The following is a 27,418-nucleotide window of genomic DNA, read 5'->3' as shown; positions in this document are numbered from 1 at the left end:
CACTGGGGCCCACTGACCTTTAGGTCCGCTCGTGACCGGATATACGTACGCCATCTCAGCGGCCGCTGCTCGAAATCATGGACGCATTTTAGTCGTGAAAGAAAGCCATTGCACTTTCACGCAATGTGTAGGTAATTTGTCACCACTTTCTTGAGTTTAGGAGGGATAGAAATTGAGCAATCCTCGATTCTGCCAGCTCGTTTGAAATAAGATTTGGTTGTCGATGCTGTAAGCCGGTTTCACAATGCCCTTTGCCCGAAATCAATTTCCGGTGTACACAGAACTTGGTCATTTGCCAACCACAACATTAATCCCTTGGTGTTAAATCCATACCCTTGGTGTTAGATCAAGCGTTTCTCTATCGCCGATAGAACTTAGATCCTGAATTGGTTCACAAGTTCTTCCAACGAGACGAAGCCATTGCAGCGCCTGTGACCGTGTCACTATTGCGCATTGGAACAAAATAAAATGATCACAGCATATAATACCCTCAATGTGCCCTCAATTTTCCTCATTATCCTTTAAAACCGGAAAACACGTCTCCCAATCTCAGCGTTCCGTTTCTGGCGTTTCCCAGTCGGGGGCCGACACAGCCAATTCAGGTGACAAACGCCACAATCAGCAGACCTCCCCTGGCGGAGGAGGAGGCATCCCTGTCACCTGGCAGCGGTGGCGTGCCGTCCCCATCAGTCACGAGCCGTTACCACTGAAGGACCGTTCACACCGTGACGGGGTGCGTCTCTACACGCGTCATGCATCATCTGTTGCCGTCACAGAGGTCCCTGTGGACCCGGCCTAACAAGGACTGTCTCCTCTCGAAATGGGACCGTCGGGACTGCCAAACGTGTAATATGAGCGTGTTTGTCGGCGTTGAGAGATGTTCTGGTGTGCGAGTTGTTCACTGTCCGGGTCTGGTAGCAAGAATAGCAGACTGATGCAGAAAGACTACAGCTATGGGCTGACCCATGGAAGTTGGACAAGTAGTTTGTGTTGAAATCGCATTCACAAGGCTGCATCATGAATAAAGTGCAGGTTACACATCGGTTGTGGTTCAACACAAACCTACAGATAAATTGCACATCACCCATGCATTTAATAACAAAAATGAAAAGTGGAGTTAGCCCTAGCGTTAGTTCGAGCCACTTTGCGTTTGAATTATCTACATATTTTCTACGTCATATCTTTCCACCATTCTTATAGCTGGCCATTTTTGCTCCATGCGATTTCGTTTGCAGTTGAAATTTGCATTTGTGGAGCTGAGTTGACTCATGCGAACCATTATCGATCAAGAACATGTCCAACGGCAGACAAATCAAAAAGACGAACTGACGCACAAAATGTTTGTCTCACCACTTTCTAAAAAGGTCCGTGACAATTTGTTCTATGAGAACGAGCTGATAAGGATGTAAGAAGTAAGGATAGATATGACATGCATCATGTGGCATGCACCTACAGATAAAGAAAATTGGCCTATAGGATATGATATATCTGAAAAGTTGTGGTGAAATGCGATGCCCCTCTTCGCGTCTCATCTCACGGCGACTATAATTGTTATTTTGAAGTCGTAATCATTCGACAACATGTTTCATGACTTACTTGTGCTCGTCCTTATCACGTAGCGTTTTGACAGAAGTGTGATCGTACAGACTACGATCACCCAACCTTCAAACTCTTAGTGCTCTTAGTGCAAATTCTCAGTGGGACTTCTCTCACCACTCCAGCCTTTAAATTTTAAGCACAAATTGTCAGTGGACTTGTCTCACGTCCATCAATTAGTCTCCCGTCCTCACTTGTGTCGGTGTTACGATGGAAGTTATGGACAGGTTAGGATAGCAGATACATGTCAAACGGAAAGTTTGAGGATGAGCTTAGCAAACTTCTGGGAAAACAGGCGACTTAAATGCCAAGTAAAAGATTTACCTCCCATCCCTCTCTCTCTCTCTCCGTCTCTCTCTCTCTCTCTCTCTCTCTCTCTCTCTCTCTCTCTCTCTCTCTCTCTCTCTCTCTCTCTCTCTCTCTCTCTCTCTCTCTCTCTCTCTCTCTCTCTCTCTCTCTCTCTCTCTATCTCTCTCCCTCCCTCTCTATCTCTTTCTCTTTTCCTCTCTCCATCAACACCCTCTCACATAACTATAATAAATAAACAGGTAATATTTCTTCATCTACCTTTCGTTCTTGTCATTAACTGCCATGGTGTCTTTGGTCTATGAATGCATAATATCCTAGAATGGATTCCTTAGCCCTCCAGCATCATAAAACACATTTTCCTCGTGTGCATTGTTGAGTTACGTACCTAATGCTAGAAATTACTTTACTATAGTGCGGGTGAAAAGATTAGAGTGCTCAGCAGATTAGCGAATATTTGTATGCCCTCCACGTAGCATTCACATTTGGCATAGTTTTGGCGCCATCGCCATTCGTATTCCTCGGCACTTGTTATTGATCCTACCTTCATCACTTCTTGCTGACCCAGAATAATAAAGTCGGCCGTATAGTGTGGGCCGCGCGCTGGCAATATGACCGGCGGTTTTTCATTGTCATACCACCGGGATACCAGCTCTCCACAAAATTACTGTGATAAAAGCTAAACGTGTTGATTTCAAACGTGACCGCACTGTTTATTTTAAGAAAATACAAATGAAATTAAGAAATGTCAGGACCGAGCGGTCTTTCCCGATTTTGTTGAATGACCTTTGCAGTTTTAGCTTGATTCATTCATAAATAAAGAACATGTCGGCCATTTAAACATCCATGTATTACTACTTTTGCCATCGTTGTCATCCCATTACCACTGCCTCTACATATCATTATGCGCCTTCCATATGTGAGGACACTACCCTTCCATTCCTAACCGCTGCAGACTTCACCACAGTCTGTGACCCCTACTACACAACACACCATTAATCACATTGCAAGTCCAGCAGCGAGTTGTAACCGACCTACAACTGTTTCCTCGTCATCACACCTCTGGGTCAAGGCCGAATTGCGCAGTGCGCTGCGACCCACTGTCGTGGTTCGGGCACCTCAGGGGCGAGCGGCACAGCCCGGCTGTCAGGAAGGACAGCGTTAGATTGCCCCGGGCACTGCGGAGGCCGGTCAGCCATCAGCGGCAGAGTGGTGCGGAGGTAGAACGCTGCGGGGGTGTCCAGGGGGAGGGGAGGGGTAATGAAGGGGAAGCTAGGAAACGCGACTGTGGTAAATTTGTGTTATGTCATACGAGTATTAAGTGGTGCAGCATATTCCGTTGCGTTTTACTATAATTCGTAAATCATAGCCCGTGATGAGATGCAGTTATCGATTATGTAGAAATGTTTCTCAAGCATGAAACCTTTTACTTTAACTTAAATTGAAGACATTAAATAGGGTGTGAATTCCAGCTCACATTGGTGACATTGACGACAAGACTGAGGAAGTAAAATAGACATGCTTATTAAGTTGCCAAGTTAAATGAAAACATCAAAGTTGTTGCGCAAAGGATGATGCATAACTAGTTTAAGCAGAGCTATCGCCTGCCAGGTGTCTAACCTTTTATCAGTTCTTCGTAGGTAAGACTAACGCTTTCATCCAGAGCATCCTTTGCGTTCGTGGATGAGTGGCTGCGTGTCACCAACAGCCGATCATCATATTAGAAATCGGAGCGAGGCGAGTCTAGGACGGTGCATTCATAATCAAGCAATCTTAAATCTTTTCATCGTTGATTGGTCAATGGCGCTAAGAGAGGTAGAAGCCTAAAAATGCCTTCGAAGATGGAGCTCGTCTTAACTTTGTATTACGGATGCCTTGGCATATTTTGAGGGACATGAATCATAAGCAACTTTAGTTGACAAAACGTTAGAAACGGAGCACCCTCATCACAAATCCCTAATCTACGAAACAAATGGAACTGCGTACAGGCTTCTGGTTCCAATCCGCCACTGCAAAATGGCCTTTTCCGCACTGAAAATTATGTTATACCTATGGATCAAAACAATGTTTCAATACCAAAGCTTTGTAGCGAAGCGCCTAAAAATAATCACCGAAGCCAGGAAAGCTCTATATGAAAATCCATTCAATCCCATGTGTAGGTAAATATGTTGAGTGTCCGAAAGCTACTTCAGCCATAGACTCGGACCGCAACTAATCGAAGCTCATTTGATCCCGGACTGTGACGGAATGTGCCATTTAAGTGATGGGGAACCCCATTTACAGCAAACGCTTCAACTACACCTTACAGAAGCCGTGCATCCATATACTGCATGTCTATGTAGCATGGCGGCCCCCTCCATTTCCAGCGATTACATGCGATGCATACCAAGGCTAGAGCTTCTGTGCAGGGGTACTGGTTATATGACCCCGTGCAAACACTGGTGTCAGGTATATTCAGTCTGGCAAAACAAATTATCCAGGCTTCAGGTCTAATTGCATACTGGGGCATGCTGCATTGATCGAGTGACAGCATTCAGCACGAGTGTTCGGAACGCGTCATGATAATTGACTGATAAAAATGTCAGATTCTGCACGCTGCGATCTGGTACAAAACAAATTGTGCGTTTGCTATGATTAATGTCTATATCAGAGCAACTGAGATTAACAAGCGGGACCAGCTTGCAGAAAAATAACATAAGCAGGGTTTCAAGTCGGAGTCGGAGTCACCTGGAGTACCGCATCAACGACGCAGGAGTCGGAGTCAGAGTCGTCGAAGCTGCCTAGACTTCGACTCCGGAAATGTAAATGCAAATGTATTTCAGCAAATGTACGTGTATATTAGCAATGAGCCATGGCTTGCCATGACGTTGGTGATTAGGCACGCACCCGTGTCGACTAATTTTACGTATATTTTGGTTCTACATGAAGTTAAATTAAAATAGACTTCGATCTCACATCACAAGTTGGTATGGGTCATAGCCACTTAAGTATTTTGTTGCTCATCTCGAACCAAGCAGCAGCTCTTCTCCGCAATGAGGCTACTGGCCTTCGATCTATCGGTATCGGCTCAGGCAGGAGGCCGTCGTTTCAAATGAAGCGTCGTAGCAATAAAAAAACAGCGGATTAAGGCAGTGGAGATGTCTCAGATGGGCACAGAGTTTCACCATGGCATAGATCAATAGGTATTTAGCCCTAGTCATGGAAGGTGAAAATTAATTACTATATTTTCGTTTTTCAAGTGTCGACAATCTTACATGATCCGTTTTTGTTTGTTGGTTTCTTTTTTACCAGGCCAGCAGGGAATGCCTCAAATAATGCTGAAAATTTCAGCAGACTGCGACAAAGTGTGCGGCAGTCAGCTAACAAAACGCTGAAGAAGGGCTGCGTCAACTTCCTCGCCTTTACAGGCGAAGATTAGGATTACGGCCATGGCAGTGCACTTTCTTTTTATTTCACTTCAGTTGCTCACCATATCAGCCCTGGTACCTAAACGTCATTTACGGCCAAAGTCGCAGGACGTCAAAATACACGTCTTGAGTTCTTGACAAAATTAGCTCTTTTGCTAAGGTACCAATAAGATAAACAAATGTGAGCATTCAAACCGTCTAAAATGCTAGGGAGAACAGCAGTCTTCACATACCTTATAGCACAAGACCTAATGCAACACCTAACACAACTGCAGGTCTGTTGACGCTGACCCAGAGTCGGAGCCGCCCAAAAGTCCGGAATCGAAGTCGGAGTCGGAGCAACGCTACCGCGACTCCAAACTCTAAAGCCCTGACTATAACTGAAAGGAAGCCTGAATAGCAAGCATCAGAGCTGAGGCCATGTATGGGTAAAAAATAAGCAATTTTAAATGAATATTGAAGAACCAGCTACACGGCACGTCATTCAGATAACCACTTCTACGATGTCGAAGTGCTGACGGCTGCAATCTTTAGAGCTGAGATAAACGCAAAAAGAGCCCAATCAAACGAACAGCGATCTGAGCCCGCCACCATTCCGTCGAAACTCTTCAGCGGGATGTCATTTCACGAAAAAGCCGCTCTCGCAAACTTGAGAGACAGGATCGACTCAAAAGAGCGGCTTCATAAAGAGAAGGTTTGTCAAGGCTATTCATAAACTTTTACAAGGAGCTTTCTAAAGATAAGAAATAAAATCACTCCCAAGAAAAGAAAAGCAATGAAGTTAATACCATAAAACGAAGCTGTGAAGTTTGGTTACCTGTCTATGGTCTAAACTCTAAGTAGGTAATATATGTATGTTTACGTCAGCTCATCGCCAACAACTGCTAGACAGTTCACGCCCGTTCCATCGCTGTTTCGCGACCTTTCGCAGGGTTGGCCAATCGTCCGAATGGGGTACCCAATATTCTTGTAGTGCACGGTGTAGCCATTCATTTCGCGGATACCGCCCACCGCCCCACCCACACGAGCCACCGGACGGGCCAATTTTAGCCACCGTCGCCTACAACAGCACCTCCGAGACGGCGCACGGGGTTCGGCGCGCGCCAAAGTGGCGGCGTCTGTTACCGACTGACAGGCCATTTTTCGGCCTGCGCGTGTCAGCCGGGGCCGTTACGAACCTCGTCAGCGACCGGTGCGTTCCTCGGCAGGAGAGGGGCGCCGGAGCGCCGGGCTCGCGCGCCAAGTCGGCCCCGCATCCGGCCGGAGGTCATCAGGGCTGTGCGCGACGGCACCGGCTCCGCCCCGGGCTCCCGGGCGTGACTCCGTCCGGACCTGACCCGGCCTGAGCCGCCCTAGAGCCAGGCCCGTGCCTACCCCAGCCCCCCCTCCCCCCCACAGCCATGCCCCCTCCCAGACCAGTGCCCGCCCCAGCCGTGCCCGCCCCTCCTCGGCCGTGCTTCGGCACGCCGCCGGCACTGATCCGGCCGCGGCACGCGACTGCCGGAGCTGGGGAGGGCGGCCGTCCGATTTGGCCCCGGCCGCGGCACCGGCCGACGTCAGCGTCAGTCGAGCTGTCTCGGCAGGACGGCCCGTCTCGACACAGTCCGTCGACGCGACTGTCGGCTGTCGTCGCCGAGATCAGAGGAGTTCAGTCGACGGAACAGTCGCCGACGAAAGGCAGGGGTTGTCGCAGCCCATACCAGATGAGACTTCAAACTGAGTGGAAACTGACTGGATAAATCATCAAGCTGGCACTAGAATATGCAATTACACGAAGCTTCTTCGAGACAAGAGTAGCTTATAGAAAACAAGTAGAAAATGCTTGCACTTCGCTGGTCTTTCAGTTCAGGCAGCGTTTCGTCATTCATTTGTAGACAACCTGACTTTTACTCTCAGCGTTTTTTTTTTTTTTTTTGCTCTGCTCTTATCAGTTCAAATCGACAAGGCGGTTCACTCATCCCCACTCCAAAATAAACACAGAAGAACGCTTCTTTTTAAGATGCAAACGGGAGCGTGAATAACGTTGTTGGCAGAGCTGACAAGCATGACAGAAACCGAACATGCCTGGCTTCCACTAGCAGGTTATCAAAGATAAAAATAAACAGGAGCCTATCTCAGAGGTGGAAACTTCGTGAAATACTTTCACGACGCTTTCAACCTAGCGAAAATGTTGTTTCATCTTCTGGAATACCAAAGAAGTAAAAAAAAAAAATACTACAGACAATACCATTATCAACAACAAAGTCACGCAAGTCTTCCCTTCCTTACCCGAATTTGAATTAATCCTTTGATAAGTCACATCTCTGTCTCCATTCAACCAACTTTGTCAAACCCATCTCGTCATAAAAACATTATTCAAACTTCTCAAGATGAACATTAATCGTGAATTATGAATTATGATCAATCTGTTGGTCGTGTTTTACCACAACTTGCCCCATAAAATGCTCTCACCGGAACGAATCAATTTCATTCTACGCACACTGTGCGTAAGCTTCTAGCGATGATCAAACAATGCAAAGCTTTTCTCATAAAAACGAAAGTTCTTCACAGAAAACTCATAAATTTGTCTATTGACAGGATATTTTCCCCGAACATTTAGACTTTTCTGCATCACTGGATGCATATTGCATAACCACTGGAAGGTATCTTTTTTTAGGAAAATATTGCTAACAGCGTACAGCTGGGGACTGGGAGCGAACGTAGGTACTCTTTGAAGCCTCATGCAGTTTATAAATGCGGCGCTACTCGCACTAACAAATGAAACAATAAATATGTACACGAATTGGTTGTATCACCCCATCTTTCCAAAGCGCGTCACTATCCCAAAATCTGACCATTCTCTCCCTGTTTGACAGATTCATCTCTCAGACAAATCGGCACACATCAGCGCCAGCTCCAGTCCACCGTTCTCTGACGTCTTGTCGTCAACGCACCGTTCCATCACCCAGCCATGGACGCGGCGTCTGCCAGCGATTCCGGAGGCGGAGACGGGGGCGGCGGGGGCTGGAACGTCTCCACCTCACCCGCGACGGTCACCGAAGACGCAGCCAGCTTCCTTCGTCGCACCATCGGACCTCAGGAGCTTCCACTAGACGTGGTGCTGCCCATCACTGTTGTATACGCCCTCATCTTCGTCACAGGCGTGATTGGTAATGTGGCCGTGTGTCTGGTGATTTTCCGTCACCCGGCATTGCAGACAGCTACCAACTTCTACCTCTTTAGTCTGGCGGTGGCCGACCTCACTGTGCTCGTGCTAGGTGAGAACTGGCGGGGGACAGGGGAGGGGAGGGACGGGGCGGCTAGATTACTCCACTAAATAACCCTTATAGTGCTGAGATTGCTGGGACGAGATAATTGTGGTACACGGTGGTTGTTGAAATGGTCGAGAGGGGAGGGCAACAGCAAGTTGAAATGAAGCCAAGGGAAGTACTCGTAGTAGGAATGGGTGATGCTCAAAACAAGACGGGCTCTTCAAGTGCAAAAGCAGTCTAACTATGCTGGAGAAACACGATACAATTCAAATAAAAAGCTGCAATAAGTGTTGACATTCATACATTTGTACCAAACTTGTATTTATTAGCTAGGATTACTAAGCAAGAAAATTCACTTGCAAATATAGAAATAAATGTGGCCCTTCTCAGTCCTAGTACATCCGCAGCGAACGCTGTCGCTCGATCTACATAAGATGGTCATCTACATACAATCATGGTCTCTCACGGTGGTTGTTCCCAAGCGGTATAGCATCAATAGCGGAAGTCAGTCTGACATTAACCAAGCTGTAACCGTCGACTGCCCATAATCCCAGCGGCTTCATCCGACGAGCCAGGATGACCATTTCGCCGTGACCTTATGGTCCGAGGTTTCCAGTGCATCGAGAATCAAAATGATCGAACTATTTTATATATTGTTAAAACAATCAACGAAAATTGGAATGTTCGGGCTTGCAGGCCCTTAGCACAAAGACTTCTGAGAAATATAAAACAATGAATTGTGCACATTGAGCATGCTGGTCAATGGGGAATTACTTCAACACATTCTCCTCAATCACAGAAAATTTTCCACTCCATTTGCGCCGCGTTCAATGGAAAGGAATCATGCAAGACCGACGAGACGTAAAATCATGCATGGCTCTCGTATACCTTGCATGGTTAGTGTTCCGTTCAAGAGGATCGTTACATTTAGTGCAATGAAGGGGAAGTGAAATACCACTTCCAATGCCATTTCCTTCAGTAAAGGCCTAAATGATTACATCCAGCAACGCGGCTGAAGTGGTTATGTAAGCGTTCGATATCATCTAATACACACTGATCAATGTCAGTGATCAATGATCGCGTTCCATGGGAGATGTTACCGCAAATGGCTTATGCGTTACTGCAATGGTTATTTCCCCCCGTTGTGAATGGTAAGCCGTTGCGTGGTCTGACCCCATGTGATCCACCACAGGACTGCCCAACGACCTGAAGGTGTACTGGCGTCAGTACCCGTGGGCCCTGGGGCGACCGCTCTGCAAAATACGCGCCCTCATCTCCGAGATGTGAGTACTCCGCACGCGTTGACTGATCTCATTATCTCACCGAGCTCAACATCAAAGCCACCTCAGATCCTGGCTAATGAGATAATCATGTTATTCTCATAACCAAAATCCTCCCCCGTTTCTGCTCAAAGCGTTTTGTTGCACTACCTCGTCCACACAAGGTAAATGAGGTTCGACTTACTCCGGTGTTATTTTCCACCAAATCCGGCCGATCACATGCCTCGGCACGGCGGAGCGGTGTTAGACCGGTGGAGCGCCGAGGCGGCGATGTTTTTCATCTCACGTCTCGGCTCTCCCCGGAGGAGCTGCTGTAATCACAGTCTCCCGCGGAGGTGGCAGTCGTGACAGCGGGCGTGTTTTCACCTTGGAAGACACCCGCCGCACGTGACCTGGCGTCGCTCCCCGTCATTCGACCCCGCCCCGGCGCTCCACGAGCCACGCGCGAGGAATGGGAGACTCGAGAGCCGGCGCCGGCATCGTTTGTGTCAATGAGGACTCTTTAAAGCCGCGGAGGAGCTACGAGGGGCATTCCACGATAGATCGTACCACTTTTTTCCAATTTGACACCCTCATCTCTCGGAATTTGACGAGAATTGGTCTCAGGGGTAATCAGGGGCTCTGAATCCACCTGTAACAATTTCAGGCTTATCAGATAAGTATTTTTTGAGTTATGGTGTATAACATTTTTTGGATCTTGCTTTGCAGCGCAAAGTTTGGCGGGCTGTAACTCTAAGACGGATTATTCAAATGCCAAATGTTATATAACATTGAACTTGCAATGAAACAGAGATTAATATGTATTTTTGAAATTTCGAAAAATACGCTATTTTTGATATATGACATATCGGGTTTTATTTCATTTGTATTTTTTGGACTTTGGAACCAATTTTTTTTGAATTTTTATTTCTTTAAAAAAATATTTGGCTCATTGTTAAGAAGTATGCAAAAAATTAGGAAGGTGTTCTTTCTATAAATGTATTTATTTTACGTCACGATAACGGTTTCGAATAGTGATTTCGGGAGGGGAGCTTACAACGGGCGTGGTAAAGCTGCCTAGTGACATCACGGGTTACTGAAATTTCAATTCAAGTCTGAGTCATCTGAAAAAAGTGAAAAGAGGGTTCATTCAACCCTCTTTCCTATAAGCGCGAGGGTGGAAAAGGCTGTTTGGTTCTGACATTGTTTTGGACGCCAATGACCATAGCTGTCCGAGATGAAAGTTACAGGACGCATACATGGTGTCCTCCAGAGGTCTCACAACTTGTATATCTGGGAATTTTTCAATGTTACATGAGGTCAGGTCGGTCACGTGACATCACTGTTATAAATCAATGGGGAAATATAAAAACTGTTATTTTGGCGCCGAGAATGATCTAAAACTATCCCACGTACATGGTATCGTGATTTCATGCACTCCTTGCAAAGTCCAATGCTTTACTTTTGCATTGTTAACCTTGCGTGACGTCATTTATGACGTCACTAGGGTCGTACGAGTTTTTCGTCAATAACTCCCGATCAAATGGAGCTAGAGAGTCGGGAAAGCCACCAATGGACTCGGGAAGACCTTCCGAATCCAATGATATGCCCTATGATACCCTTTACCCAGCTTCGTGACCTGAGGGGCTTTGACCTGACCTTGACCCGAGGTCAACTACTTAAGTTGACCTCACCCTAGCAAAAAGTATACCATTCGATGCACCTGAGCTAGGCGAACACAATGATGCCAAAATCGCGGCTCTGCGGCCATTTTTTGCGAAGTTATTTACTAAAAACCGAACCCGTAACTTCAGTCACGTGACCTGACCTCAGACGCTACCGGTTAACCTGAGACCTTAAAATCGGGTACCAATCGCTGCGACTTGTAACGGCACACACGCTCGTTTTTTCCGCAAGGCTCTAGCTCTATTAGAAGCGAAACAGCGTGCTGGGGTCGTATCAACCCCTCCGAAACCCATTTTGTTTGCGAGAAAATGAGGAACTTAGGTATAGAAAGAACACCTTTCTAATTTTTTGCATGTCGATTTGCAATGACATGAAGATTATTTTGAAAAAAATAAAAATGTGAAAAATTTTGGTCCCAAAAGTCATTAGAGGCAAATGAAAAAGATTAAGGTTTTTGCTCAACAATGAAATTTTTTCTTTGGAGTTTTTAAATAGTAATATTAATTTTTGATTCATCGCAAGCTTAGTGTTGTTTACTTTTTGTTGGTTGCTTAACCCGTTCTTGAGTTATAGGCCATCAAACTCACCGTTACATACCGAAGTTAAAAACATGTAATGCAATATAACTCAAAAAGTTTTGATCTGAGAAGTCTGATATTTTGCCAGGCGTCTTTGGGGCCTATGATTACCCCTAGGACCGATTTTCATTAAAATCTGAGAGATGAGGGTGACGGGCCTGGTACGATCTATCGTGGAATGCCCCACGAGTGAATCGCGGTGATTATGCCAGGCTGTTGCTGCAATCCACGGCAGGAGGAGCTGTGGAATTTCAATAAGATGTCGAATGCCAACTGTTTTGCCTCAGTTTTTGGTGGTGAATACAGGTAAGCACTGTTCACAGCGGAATCCGCAACTTGAGCTATTAACCTACCAAAATGACGCATACGATATTGATAAAATTATGACGTGCCTGCAATAATCAATTGCACATACAATGGGACTATTTCTTTAGTAAAAACGAGTTAACTTGTACGCAATCACTGGCTGCTGAGTTCTATTGATTAACTTCAACAAAAAAAAAACAGAGAAGAGAGGGATTGTTAAAAAGCTTTTTTATTTTCCACATCGCTTTGCCTCATTATGAGTTGTAACAATTTACTACACCTTTTATGTAATCCAAAGCTGAGGCGATAAACACCGCACCTGTACCCTGCCCTTGAACACCTCACTCTTGCCAGTCACCCTACACCACCCTACTTGTCTCAGTCTTCTACAACCCTCCACAGGTGTCAACCCTTGGCGCTAACACGACCCCCTTCTCCCCGACAGGACATCGTACGTGTCGGCACTGATAATAGTGGCGTTCAGTTTGGAGCGCTACCTCGCCATCTGCCATCCGCTGCTGTCGTACACGATGGCCGGAAGACGGAGGGCCACGCGTATCATCGTGGGCGTATGGGTGCTCTCCCTCCTCGCGGCGGCCCCCTTCGCCTTCTATACGGACGTGCACTACATCGAGTTCCCCAGCGGTGAGTGGCTGGCAGCTGCCTATCCATACGGCGCTCCCCAGCGGTGAGTGGTTGCTCTTATGGAGTTTAAATAGCCAGTGGTCTAGCGCACGAACGTCCACTAAATATAGTTCCCCAATGGAGAGTGACCACGCTTACATTGTTCAGTAAGTACCTTATATAAGCAAGTTTCTGAGCGCTGAGGCTTTAGACATAAATGTTCGCAGTCTGCAGGCTACAGAAAACCTTTAGAAATCGAGATGGAAGTGGTAAGTATTTCTTGAACGAGTGTCTGAGAACTACCTATAAGTCCCTACTCGGAGCGGTGAGTCGGTGTTTTTCTTAATGGATGCCTGCTAATTCAAGTTTCTCAATGGTAAATACCGGTTGGGGAGACGACGCCTCCGGCAGAGAACTTGCCTTTGAACGAACTGCTATAGGGTTTCATTGAAAAAAGAACGGCGCCATTGCTCTGCGGCATCAATAGAATTTTGTCCCGCTAATGGCTTTAGAAATGGGCTCCAGGGTTTAGCTTGACAATCAATGAGTTCCTTATGGTTTTGTAGGCGAGCACGAGCATGAGTTTGCAATAGTCACAAAATAATTAATGAATGCATGTTCTTACCTTTCATGTAGACAAAGGACACCAGATAAACCTTTTGCACTCAATGCAGCGCATATCACATTACTAAGAGCACATATTCTGGGATTCTGAATAATTCCTGGGAGTACAGGTCGCCAATATCGAGTTACCGGGGACGACGCGTGTGCACCGCGCCCCAGATTCTCGAGTAAGTGCTCACCTATTGATCCTCTAATGGGGTGTGCGTGGAACACTAGCCAACTTCCGTAAAGGCGGGTTCAGAAGCACCTCGTCTCCGTGTTCAGTCCATTCAGTTTCTCAGTGTCAATTCGGCCGCGCGTTTAGATTCAGAGGTTGTTTGACGCCAGTTCGACTCTGTCCAAACACAAGCTGATCGGGGACTGTGACCACGACCTGAACAGAGGCCGTGACAGCTGCGACCGACCGCTGACACCATCGACCCACAGTCGACATGGCTGGTCCGCAGCTGGGACAGAGATTGCCGGGGATCCGATCTGACTGTCGACGACGGTCCAATCACTGACGCCGGGGGGGGGGGGGGCACCTCTGGCGAGAAAAAGGAAGCGGCCATGTTTGCCCTAGCAATTGAATGCTCGGGCACATGTAAAGATGAAGGGCGGAGCGCATCACCTGGAAAAAAATCCTGTCACATTTTAGCAATGAAATGCCAGGAGATATTAACCGAACACGGAAAATCAACCGTGGCTCAGCTCTAACCTACCTGAAACTTTTCCCTATTTAGGGTTTAACTTGAAACACTGGTCATTCTTTCTTTGAATGTATTAATCTTTAAAAGTTATTTCAACTGAGTCAGTTGGTCGACTGAAACAAAAGGCTAGTTATCTAATGTATGCATTGATGATGTTCTCCAGGTAACCGTTGCCTTGTTTCAGGTTCTGGCATATTTCTGGAGACAATCTGCTACATGCCGAACGAATGGCCTCTCATCTTCAGTTCGTTCGTCTTCTTCATCGTTCCTATGTCGATGCTCATGTTCATCTACATCTGCATAGGTATAAAGGTGAGTCACTTAAGACAGGTCACTAAGGCGTCCAAAGTGCTGGACAATATCATAAACAGATGATCCTGTTTTTTTATGCTTATTTTGGTTTTTAGCAAACAAGTTTGTAAATGTAGCATTACTTAATTCAATCGTGCTGGAACTGGAAGTACCGACTGCTGATAAGATTCTTTTAGCCGGTTACTTCTAATGTTTATTGGCAAGCTTAATACCAGGCTCTCATATTCAAATTGCATACAGTTTACATGAAATTTTTCCTTAAACCTTCGCCAAGTCATTATTTTTCCATCCTCAAGGAGGTCTCCTATAAACTTTATTCCATTTTTTTCCAGTTAGCATATCGTATCACTTTAAATTTAGTCATGTCCGAGTGGAAAATGTTTTCATTTCAAACATCCTCATCTTCCACGATGAAAGACTTAGAGAAGGAAATCCAGGTAGAGACTGCAACAGATGATCCTGTTAGTGTTTTATGCAATTCTTGTTATGGGGACGCATACATATTATAAACCAGTGTTCGTCATGGGCCGCAAAATCCCAGTCCAGCCCGGCCCAGGCCCATGGTTTCACAGCCCGGCCCAGTCCGAGCCCATTCGTGGATAAAAGTATCAAAGCCCAGCCCGGGCAAGCCCATCAAAACTGAATTGATTAAAAATAATGGACATCACACAGATATTATGTCATCCAAAGGTAGCAATGAAACAATCTTTTGAGAGCACCATGCACAAAGTACATTGCACATGTATGCTTCATTAACTCGTTCTTGAATCTTGCACAGTAATAAGCTATTTATGGCTTTCGTCTCAGTCGCAAACCCCTCAGTCCACGTTCCAGTTCTTGGCCCAGCCCATCCACAGGCCATCGGTCCTTAATATTTGCGGCCCCAGCCCAGCCCGTAGCCCAGCCCGCCCATGGCCCATTGGGCTGGCCCGGCCCGTGGCGAACACTGTTAAAAACGCATTTTTATGTTGGTGCTGAGCTGATTAGGTGCACAGACATTTCCGATTCAGATTGTTCAACGTAACTTTTTATATTTTACTCTATCAATGCTCTTCAAAACGGCATGAAATATTGTTATTGTTGAAGTTCATATCAGGCTGGATGATAAATCGACTCATTCGTGTCAAACAAGGTGCGCGCGAATCCTTATTAAAGTCTGAGGAAATGACATTGTATGCAGATGGTGTGTTGAAAAATATCCTCCAATGATATTGTGGGAAAAAGTTGAGAAAACTTCTCCAAGAGTGTGGTCTGCCGTGACCGAAATGATGGGGGTGAGAGCTCAAAAGATACAAGGAAGTTTAATTGACGAGCGATTGGTTTCTTGTTTTGGCGAAAGTTCTGTGAACAAAGGCTTAACTTCAGCAGCGAATAAATCTTTCGTTGCTGAAAACACAGCCCCTGTCTTTCTCGTGATTTGGTAAAATTTCACGGAATATGAAAAAGCTAACGGTTTGTTTTACTGTGAGCTACTGTAGCTAATGCCATTAGCACGATTACCGTTCATCTTTTTATTGTTCATAAAATCTTACTCTTTTCATTTGGTTTTTGTTCTGATTCCGGGCTGTGCTGTCTGATACACAGGTACCTACTGATATTCTTACATTTGCAATCTCAATAATGAATGCATTTTCAATTGCCCAATTTGTAGCGATTAAGCAAATCGATGCGTGCATGTATCCTATCTATGCATGTATCGCTTCTCGTGCAGTATGCATGCCTGATTTACGTATCTGGTTTCACAGTGTGCGAAGGGCATTAATGTGCTCATGGGTTTGTTTTGATGAAGTTTGCCCCATTCCGTCACAAGCAGTTCCACCGACGCGTAATATTGCTAAGGTTTAGCGACAATCAGTTCCTTCACCTTTAGCATGCATGTTACATCACACATCGTATATCATACAAGGATATGGTTAGGTATAGGATAACTGCATTATCCACATATATAACCAAAGAAATTTGCATTGCAATCGGCAGCCACGAGCGACACTTTTGAACGTATGTATTATGCAACAAGGTTTCCATTTTATACATCAATGTGAAGAGGCTGCACCGTGCATATATAAAATGCGATTTGTGCGTGCCTGCCTAAAATGAGCAGTCACTGGCATAGGCGGTGGAACGGGGAGGGCACCGGGGCACCGTGCCCCCCTTTGATTTTGGCATTTTAACATTAGCCCTATGGGCGTTGCATGGAAAGAATGGAACCAAAAGTCGGCAGTGCCCCCCCCCCCCTTAACCCTATTAGTGGCAGGCTCCTGGCTACCCCATATTAGTGGCAGGGGGGGGCTGTTTACGACCCCCCCTTGATATCTCGAGATCTAACGGGCCGATTTTCAAAATTCAAACGCAATCGATTTGGCTCAACGAGATCTACATTTCTAAAAAAAAAAAAAAAAAATGTCAATAGGGGGTAGAGGGGGGTAAAAAAGGGCAAATTGCAGATACATTTCAGACTGTTTATCACGGCCAGGTTTCTGAACCAATCTTAACGCAACTTTTGCCGATCGATAGAGAATGAACCAGGAATTCACATGGATCCTAAAAATATGCATTTTCAAAAATCATAGGCGGATACAGATCATTGAGATTGGGGGTACACAAAAAGTATAGTAAATAAGGTTTTTGTTGGTACTGTTTCTAAAAAGGGTGGCAATGGTCTTGTTATGTTACAATTTTCTTATGAGAGAACGACTAAAATTGTATTGGTCATGCATAGGCGGTGTCAGGGCACCTATGCTGGGAGGTAAAAAATAACCCCCTTTTTGGACGCCTGGATCCGCCTATTATAGCAAAAACGTGTCAAAAGAGGATGCACAATAACTTTGTATGTTATCACATGATACCTTTCATTCACTGTTCGTAAAACTGGTGCAGCATCGTGATCTTCGCCCAAATGACTCGCTTCACGAATAGGACCCCCCAATTCCCAGTGCTCTGGAGCCGCCCCTGGTAAAGTTATGAACTTGAAATTTTCAGGGAATGTGCCCAATTTAGTTTTAGGAAAAGTCAGAAAATTTCAGCATCGTAGCTTCAGCGGTTTCGGAGATATTCCCGAAAAACCTGAGGGGTGGATAAAAACAACCCCCCTGCCACTAATAGGGTTAATTGAGGGCGTTCCGCGGCTATTGGTCACAGGTAGGGTGAGAGATGCACGACCGATGACTATCGGTGACTATCTGGGACTCTCGGTGACTATCAATAACTATAGGTGACCATCGATGACTATCGGTAATCCACTCGCCATCGACCCCGACCGGCGGACCCCACCACTGATGGACTGACGGCGATGGACTGACACCGCTCTCCCGGAGCGACTGGAACCCGGAGTGAGTCCGGAGTGGAGGTCAGGGCTCACTGCGCCCATTAACCACCCAGCCGCGAGGCCCCAGTGAGTGTTAAATCACCGTCAGACGAGTTTATCACGCGCTCGGATAAAAAGTAACTCACGGTTAGACGAATTAGCAGTCACAGAGCGGGTTGTGTACCTATCCCGCCTCACCTCAGGGCAGTGGATCTACTGGATACACATTTTGATCACTGACTTCTCTTTACCGTTGTTTGTTTGTTTGTTTGTTTGTTTGTTTGTTTGTTTGTTTGTTTGTTTGTTTGTTTGTTTGTTTGTTTGTTTGTTTGTTTGTTTGCTTGCTTGCTTATAAGTGGTTAATCAATGGGCTGAAATCCAATTAGGTACTAATTATTTCCTTGGGTAAAACACACAAGGAACTATACAGAAGACTGATAAGAGTTGTGAGCTTAAAGCTCAGCGAAGACGCAAACATGATAAATGCTTCTGCACTACAGGCGATCCGACATTCCTATCAAAGCAACGTTGGCAGTGTGTATTCGATTTAGACCGAAACAAGCCCTGCATTCGTCGGACGGAGAAAAAGAAACAAAACCCAACGACAGATACGAATATAAGAAAACTCAATTCAATGACAGACTCCGATGTAAGAATGAAATCCGTAGGCGGTTGTCAAAACGCGAACTGCTATTCCTGTTGCATAGCGGTTTTTGTGGTCGGAATGGTTCACTAGACAACACACTACTATTTTTCGGTCCAGTTTCCGATTGTGATGATACAGACGGCCGGCGCATAACGATGGCATGTCAGACATGTAAAGTCTAGCTAGCTGATCATGGCTGATCAGAAGACTCCAACTTTTGTGCCGTCGGTACCTACGTTGTAAATACCACCATCTCGAGATGCTTCCTCAGCAACATGTGCAAAATGTCACACTTGCTCGAAACAAGTTGTGGCTAAGCGACCATTTCATAACCGCTTTCTTATGGACGAGTTTCATGGCTAACTTATTCTGGCGATTATTTCAAGCCTGGCAATCCACATGATCCGCATATTCCGAAATTTATGTCATTCCAGGCTCAATACGATGCATCAGTACAACGGCAAACGGCTCCGTCGCAGCTTGAACAGATTACATCAACTCAAATGTGAATCCATAAAAACATTTCATTAGCATACCCAACTTTGGAGTTATTTTATCACGTTCAGTCATTGCCCAACGCATTTCGACATTCCTCATGATGAGCAAAGGATGTGTAGCTGACAGTTTAATCATTCGATATCGGAGTGTAGTCATCAGAAAACGCGAAAATTGAATTAAATATTGGGGATTAAATGTCAAGCTCAATATCGCAATTTGCATGTGTCAAGTCAACACGTCGAAATGCAAAATTTCTGGAAAAAATATGATGTGACTACATGATTACGAGAAACACTCACAATAAAACCTGCACATATGGTTGCTCTCAAGAAACTGATCGTGCCGATTTCTGGCATTCCCTTCCCATACAAAGCTCCACGAACGAAATGGATGGCCGCCCAAGACGTCCGAATCTAAACATCGTCGAAAACTTCCCAGACAAAAGGTCATAATCTGCTTCCATCGCCTAAAGTCGCACCACTTCCCAGCTGGTTGAAATGTCTGGGACGTGGGACACATGCTCATGGCGCTTCTGAGAGCGTCTGAGCACAGATATCCCAGCACCGCGACGCCATATCCGCGGCGAAGCCCCGCGTTCGCCGCTGGGCCCACCAATCTTGCACCTGGGTACCGGGAGGCGCCGCGCTGTCATCCCGGAGTCCACGGAGACCCCGCCGCAGTCTCCCACGGGGGAGGGGCCGTCCCTATCATTTGGGGAGAGGAGGAATTGTCGCTGCTTGGAGAGCTGACACGCACGCTAGCATGAACGCACGCTGGGTGAAAGATGTATTTTCCTAGGAACAGACGCAGACAGGCAGACAGAGAAAGGGAAACATACATAATGCATGCAACCATACATACATATTATGCAAATTGTTTACACATTATAAATGTTAAAGTACACGCAGTAACACAGCGAGACAGGCAAAAGGCACACAGACGCGCACCCCTTATCACGCGTCAATCGTCATCTGACTCGGTCCACCGCTGCCTCGATCAGGCGACGCCGATGTCGGTAGCACCTCCCACCGATCCATCTATCCTGACGCTGCCCGTCGGCTCCCTCTCCCACCCTCCGTCATCCTCTCTCTCTCTCCCCTCTTCCGCCTCATGCTCTTCCTCCCATTCTTCCCTCCGCTCTGCCGTCGATAGCGGGCGGAAAGGCGGAGCGTTCGCCGCCATCCGGAGGAGGTCAGCAAAGGTCGATAACTCAACTTGGGCCGCCGCGCGGCTCTGACACCGAATCCGACCGCAGCGCGAGACAGAAACATCGTCCGCGGAGACCAACAGTTGATTCCCTGTTTGGTGGTAACGGACGAACTTTGGAGCGCCACAAAGTCTTTGTTTGTTTTGTGGTTGATAATGTTGAGAGGATCTTCAAGGCAGGGCCCTATATAGCTGTAAGGGGTTAATGACGCGTGTCTCGGGCAGTCAAATTCACTGCCATTCAACATGGTGATTCTGTAATGCGATTTACTGCTGAACTGGAGCAACAAATTACTCTTGACTTCGTATGAATAATTTAATCAGTTCCCATTTCGCAAAGGCTGTTCATCAAATAGCGTTTACTGAAACGTCGCATTGCTCGTAATCCGTGTTTACTATCAGTTTCCCCTCCAATAAAGGCACATATTTGCACTAGTGTTTACGAAACCATGTAGTAACCAGTATTGAGCTCACACGATTTGGGCTTACTAATTGTTCGAACTGCGCAAAGCAGTCACCGTCATCAACGAATAAGTAGGAGGAAGTAAAATCTACTAAAGCTAAAGCAAAAAAGCTATTAAACTCAGGTAGACAGATAATACCTAGATCTGTGTGCGTCTATCAGCCCTCAACATCCACTGCACATGCTCATTAGTCTCGTTATTCATTAACACGAAGCTACACCCGACAAAAAAACCTCCCCGCCCCTACACCATCCCACCAAAGACAAGTGGCCCACGACAGCGCCGCCCGTGTTTGCTGAAGCGCCGCCATGTCTCTCGGCGGCCGAGCATTTCTGGTCCCTGGGCGAGGGTCGTTCAGATAGACGACGTAGGACGATGGTTACGATACGTCCGGCTGGAATGGCAGGCCGTTGGCTCAGTCTGATGGGCCCGACGATACACGGGAAGCGTGTTTTTTATGGAGGGAAAATATTCATGCGAGGTGATAAGTCGTGATAATGATGCGGCGGAGCTGGAGTGTGACTTGTTATGACGAGGATGGGAGATTATGAGGATATGCAGGAAATCGAATGTGATATTTCCTGAGACGGGCATAAGAAAAACAGATGAGGTTTATTTGCCTAAATAAATAGGCATAGTCTCCATACAGCAGGCATTAATTCCCTCCTACTAAAAAGAAAAATTACATCTAAACTGCCAGTCTTCTCCTCCTTTCCTATAACCATAACTATCCACAATCCGAGACACATCCTAAATCGAAAAACAACACCTGGATTCCCCGGCAGTGACAACTCCAATTTCCCCCAGGCAATCTAGAAGCCAGAAATTAGTTCCGATAGGCCGATAATGGAATTCCGAGGATTCTCTGTCGGCCTGTCATTGGCGTCAGGAGAACAACAATGGTGCCGGTCGTCCGCACAGCATCCCTTTGTGCCTCCATTCCGTGTTCTCCACTCAACACGTCACTCTCAGGTATCGGACTATGGCACGAGAATACCGGATCCCTTCCGGCAAAATTGGTGACGATAACTATACCAGACGCTGGATTTGTGGATTCAGCAGGCGGTAAACAGGTGTCTGGTAGATTATCATTTTGATTGGAATTTGCAGTGCAGTAGATGCGAAATAAACGCAAGGTTTGTTCACCAAGCGAATTGGCGAAGCAATCCTTTTTTCGGTATAGATGTTTTGAATTCTCGGCTACCATGATAACTGTTCTTACAAGGAGCTTCAGGGGTGGATATTTGCGCTAGAGCTGTTGAAATAGTTAGTGCCTACATCGGATAAAATGCATGATGAAGATAATATATAAATTTAATGGAACAGTCCAACTATCATTGTGCTAGGAGTAGGTTATAGATATATTACTATCTACTGATCATCTTTATGATCTCAAACTACACAAACACAATTTGCAGCAATTCCTACAATCTGTTGGGCCAATTAGCGGAGCGAATTGCACCCATCGGTCCAATCGAGCACGAACCGTGCCTCGGCGTCCATTCCGCTCCACAGCTCACGGATTCTTTCCGACATTGCACGGCCCAGCTGCGCCGTCGTCTCCGCAAATGTGCGGCGCTCGCTCCTCTGCTGTGTCCAGACTAGGATTGGACAATCACTGAGCGGAGCGGTCCTGCGGCGCTCTCACGCGCTGAGTGCCCGACGCCAGCCGCAGCCGCTGATTGACCCCCTCCCAGCTCCCCCAGCCCCCTTCCCCCCACGGCACCCCCCCCCCCCCCCTCCACGGCCCCCTCCCCCCGGCGGCCACTGGTAATGGACACGGCGCCAGCCGCACTGGACCGTGTGATTGTCGTACAAAAGAACGCATGGCCGCCGTTAATCTACGGCCCGGCAGGTGCGAAGGAGATCTGGGGCTTCGCTAGCCGACAACGGGCTTTATCGCCGTTTGTAGCTCGGGAGCTGAAAATGGTTGCTGGTCAGGCAAGGGAGGCTAGACTGGCTAGAGCCCCACCTGAAACGAAAGTTGTTAGTGTATGATACGCATGTTGTTTAATTTTAACCCATGTTGTTAATTTTAACAGCAACGCATGTTAACGCATGTTGTTTAATTTTAACAGCATTCCAGCCTTGAGCCTGCATGACACCAGACATTTAATCATATGTTTTCAAGACAATCCGTAGACGGAAGAATTGTACCGAACATTATATTGTATCATTCGGTTCGTTCTGTTCGGTATAGCACCATTGCGTTCTGCTTGCATCAAAACCTTCCAAAAACAACAATACTACATGAGCAGCATTTTTTATCGTCGTACATTTTCTTATCATTCCATGATCCGTAAAAACTACTATTTTTGTTCTGTTCAGAATAGCAGCGGCCAGCCCTCGCTGTTTGACCTCTCTGTTGACCCTCTTTCAGAACGTTATCTATGAAAACAGCGAGCAGCGTCTAATGCCAGACAGTTTGTCTTCCGTCCGTGATATGTCCATTGATCCGGACATATCTGGAAACAGGTCAAGGTTCATTCGTACAACAGTTCGTCTTACATTTCCCGGCGTCCTAAAACAGAAGTGGAGTGGTTCTATATATCGAATAAATACAACCGCTTAGCTCCTGAGAGGCCGCAGAAGCAAGCAGTTGCTCCCCCAGGGTTTCCTGATTCCCTGTTGCTGATGACCGATTTATAATTTTCTCGTTTCTCAGATTCATCGTGTGGAAACGGTGGGCGGCAGCACACTGGGTCCAACCGGCTCCTGAGAGGAGCGGAGGTGGTCCCACAGTTAACCCAGGAATCCCCTACCACTGTTATAGTTAACCCACCTCCCGTTTTCCCTGCCCCAGATTCATCGTGTGGAAACGGTGGGCGGCAGCACACTTGGTCCCACCGGCTCCGGGGAGGCGCGCAGAAGGGGCAACCGGAGAGCCGTCCTCCGAATGCTCGGTAAGAGCGATACAGGGGGCAACCTGGGGGGCCGTCCTCCGAATGCTGGGTAAGAGCGGCACAGAGGGCAACCTGGGGGCCGTCCTACGCATGCTCGGTAAGTAAAACACGGGGACGAGGAGGGCCGTCCTCCTCTGGTTGCTCTGTAAAGAAGGCACAGAGAAACAGGATGACCGTGCTCTGAGTGCTCTGTAGAGGGCACAGAGGCGGTATGAGGACCGGCCGACGGCCGTGCTCCAAATGTAATTGATAAGTACGGTACAGCTAGGAACAACAGGAGGGCCGTACTCCCATTCGGTAAGGACCACGCAGCGGGAACAGTGCCCCAAATGCTCGGTACTGATGGCACAGGGGCAACAGGAGGGCCGTAATGCTACTGATGATTAGCTCCGGTGAAAATATATCTGTAAAAAGAAATTGCAAGCATAAAAGTAGGATTGTTCTACGGGCCAATGAATTCAAAGCAACTGTTGCCTACATGATGGAAGCATTCCCATATTTTCAGGATCTTGATAGCTTCTCTTCGCTAGCTAGTTACGTTACGGCATTTACAAATAACGAATAAAATGTTATGCGGACGTTGGAATCTGACATAAGGAAGTGCCGAGGGAAGGGAGAATGAAAATGACCTGTCCTCGGCGTCTGTCGGCACTTAGATGGATGACCGGTCAGAGCGATAAACGACCTGTCCTTGTGTCAATCATGCGAGATATGACCGCACAAAAGTGGGACAGTTCGGCTCATCAGAGCTTGTCTCAGCTGAGCCAAATCCGAAACTGCTACCGAGTGCGTTCAGACGCGTGAGAAACGTGACGTTGACAATGATGAACGTGATATTGCTGTTCTGTGTTTAGTAAAGAATATAATTTCTTGGATGCTTCGTCGTGAGGTAAATATCAACTATTCATGCTGACTATGCGTGTTTGTCCTTATTTCAGTTGCGGTTGTCATTGGATTCTTCCTCTGTTTTGCGCCCTATCACGCCCAGAGGCTGCTGTACATTTACGGGAAGCAGCTACCAAACTACCGAGAGATCAACGAGTACATGTACTACACCACCGGCTGTTTCTACTACGTCTCGGCAACAATAAACCCGATATTGTACAACGTCATGTCGGCCAAATACCGCCGAGCGTTCAAGGTGAGTGATCAGCGTGTCGTGGTAAAATTTGATCGTGGTTAACACTGGATAGTGCGCAATGCGGTAAAAGGAGTATTTACGTGCTGCATCATGCATGCATCGAATAATGTGTTTCAAGATAAAATGAACAATAGCCTGAATGTTCAAGACTACAAATCGCATAACCGACAAAGTTCCGATAGCCTGTTTCTTATGTTGCTACATGGATTTCGCGCGCCAGCCACGCATCAATGACGTAAGATCGTACCTACTTAGTTTTGAAATGTAATTATGCAACTGCGTAATCATGTACCTATCTGTACTGTCACTTCAAAGCTTATCAAGTATAAAGGGAAACTTTTGATTTAGATTATTCTACAATTGCCTTCGAACACAATTCAAAAGCAATATCTAACAAGAGACGGAGTTCATAACTGGCAGGTATTGTCAAACTTCACCAATGTGTAGAAGCTCAACCAAGCTAAACTTGAGCCCCGAATCGGTCATTGATCACTTTCAACAGGCTAACTGGGATGGCCACACACTAATCCTCAAACTTGGCTGTGGGATACCTGTGGCGTGCCGAACCCTCCAAGCGTCTCATTTGGAGCGTAACATATAGATGTCCGACGAAATGAAGCCATGAAATATTCAAGCGTCACATCCGAGCGCGTCCCCAGTGACGAGCGCGGGCGGCCTGTCAGTCGCAGATGACACACGAGTTGGCCTTTATCCAGCTCACGATTCTGCTACGGTAGAGTCGTGGTGGGCAAAGTGCAACAGGGCACCATATTTTATTTCACATCCTGGGTTTTAAGGCTGGGGCCTTTTCCGTTTTGTTATTAATTTACATGTGGTGAGGGCAGTTTAATATTTGGATAGCTGAAACGCGTATCTTACTTGGCGATTGGTTAGAAGATAAAAGGCTGATAAATCTGGTCTGGAGGATCTGAAAAGTAAAGGTACGATGTAATTCATAGTCACAAAACGGAACGAGAAAACGGATTAATTTTCTACATAGTCACAGTTTTCTTCAAACATCGTGTAGATCAAATGCAAGACACGTAGCAGGGCACTAAGCACATAGTTACCTAGTCCCGAACACGGTTAAATCGAAAAACAAATCGAAAAAAAACTTTCTCATTCCCAAAATCCCGCCTACCCTCACAGACTGTTGAATGCTGACCACTCCGCCCTGACATGTCAACTGACCCCTCCCTCCTCCCCCTCAGGAGACCCTGTGCGGCCGCCGGTCGCCGCTAGGTGTCAGCACCAGTACCACGGTGATGGCGCTGTCCCGCCGCGCACGGGCCACCTCGGGGCCGTGCGCCGGCTCCGGATCGAGCCCCCGCGCTCTCTCCTCGCCCTCCCTGAACGGCACTCTACCCGCCGGGCGGCGGGCGACCCTGCGCATCAACGGCGTCAGTCATGACGTCTCCATGGAAACCAGGGTGTGAGTGATGTGTCAAACTTGTGAGGGTGAGTGGTCAGATGGCAGCTGAACGATACTATTTTCTGGTGGTTCGGTCATGTGGCGTTCGGTCACCTATAACAGTAGCATACAGTTCTAGAATTGTTGATAGATAATTTCAATACCTATCGTAGATGCAAAAGGTTAGATATAGGTGATAATAGATTTGTATTCAATAGGTAGTAAACATAATAATTGCCCATAAATTCTCACAAATAATCCACATGCACCGTTAACCTTTGTCGTTAGTTGACACTGGCTAGGCCTTCACCATTTGTTAAAATTATAGTGGCGCAGAGCGAGCATGGAAGGTGGAATGCGAGCTTGAAGAAAGACGCCAACCTGAAGTACCGTAAGGTGGGGCTATTTGAGACAGTGGGGCTATTTGAGACAGTATTTAAAATCGTTATAAAATAAAAACCGTTTGAAATTTATGCTTATTTTTGCTCAGTCGAATTTACTGCTCGATTCTACACCTTCCTGAGCAAAAATATCACATAAAAATCAAACGCTCTTCATTTTATAGCGATTTTAAATACCGTCTCAAATAGCCCCACTGTCTCAAATAGCCCCACTTTACGGTACACACTACACACCTGTGAAGTTATATGAATGTGCGTGCGAGCGATAACTCATTTTTGTCATGTGTGCGCATTGGCATACCTATTTGTGAGGCTTGTCCTGTGAGATTGAATTGATGTTGGGCGGGCTGTGAATGACTGGTCAGATGAAATGTTGAATAGACGTGTTTTGCAATGCGCGTAGCTACCGACATCTCAACGTCCTGTCTGTCAGAGGCGAATAGTCATTCTACGCTTTGTGGTTTACTGTTATGTGAATGCTGTCACTATGGCACTGACGATCTCACTCGATTGTCAATATGCCAAATCAAAGACCTCTGTATGCCGAGGTCCATGGCCAAAGGTTAAGACAATTGTACTAGATGTTGTGGAATCTGAGATACAAAACAATCTATACTACTATTTGAACAGGATCCGTCTGTTTGTTTGTTTGTTTGTCCGCCACGCCGTGTAGTGGGTTCAATTTAGCCGGCCTACAGGGCAGACGGTATATCGTAGGGGGTTGAAATTTCCACACCTTATAGGTGACAGAGCGGGTCAGCGCCTTTTCTAGGTTCCGACTCGCTGGGGTGCACGGTTCGCGCGTG

The 27,418-nt window shown here is 46.6% G+C and overlaps 1 protein-coding gene across 1 annotated transcript in view; it reads left to right on the top strand.

Moving 5' to 3' along the window:
- LOC122389372 (neuropeptides capa receptor-like) overlaps positions 1-26,236 on the top strand; it is a 28,671-nt gene extending 2,435 nt beyond the window's left edge. The window contains exons 2-8 of the mRNA XM_043381301.1: positions 8,165-8,566; positions 9,753-9,843; positions 12,835-13,034; positions 14,511-14,638; positions 23,560-23,659; positions 24,598-24,800; positions 26,012-26,236. Coding sequence (XP_043237236.1) covers positions 8,260-8,566; positions 9,753-9,843; positions 12,835-13,034; positions 14,511-14,638; positions 23,560-23,659; positions 24,598-24,800; positions 26,012-26,236 — 1,254 coding nt within the window. The 5' untranslated portion in view covers positions 8,165-8,259. The remainder of the gene's footprint in view (positions 1-8,164; positions 8,567-9,752; positions 9,844-12,834; positions 13,035-14,510; positions 14,639-23,559; positions 23,660-24,597; positions 24,801-26,011) is intronic.
- The last annotated feature ends 1,182 nt before the right edge of the window (positions 26,237-27,418 follow it).

This window comes from Amphibalanus amphitrite, unplaced genomic scaffold (genome assembly GCF_019059575.1).
Source record: "Amphibalanus amphitrite isolate SeventyFive unplaced genomic scaffold, NRLGWU_Aamphi_draft 000356F_arrow, whole genome shotgun sequence".
Taxonomy (NCBI): domain Eukaryota; kingdom Metazoa; phylum Arthropoda; class Thecostraca; order Balanomorpha; family Balanidae; genus Amphibalanus; species Amphibalanus amphitrite.
Note: the sequence above shows the minus strand (reverse complement) of the source record. Positions and strands in the feature narration are given on the sequence as shown.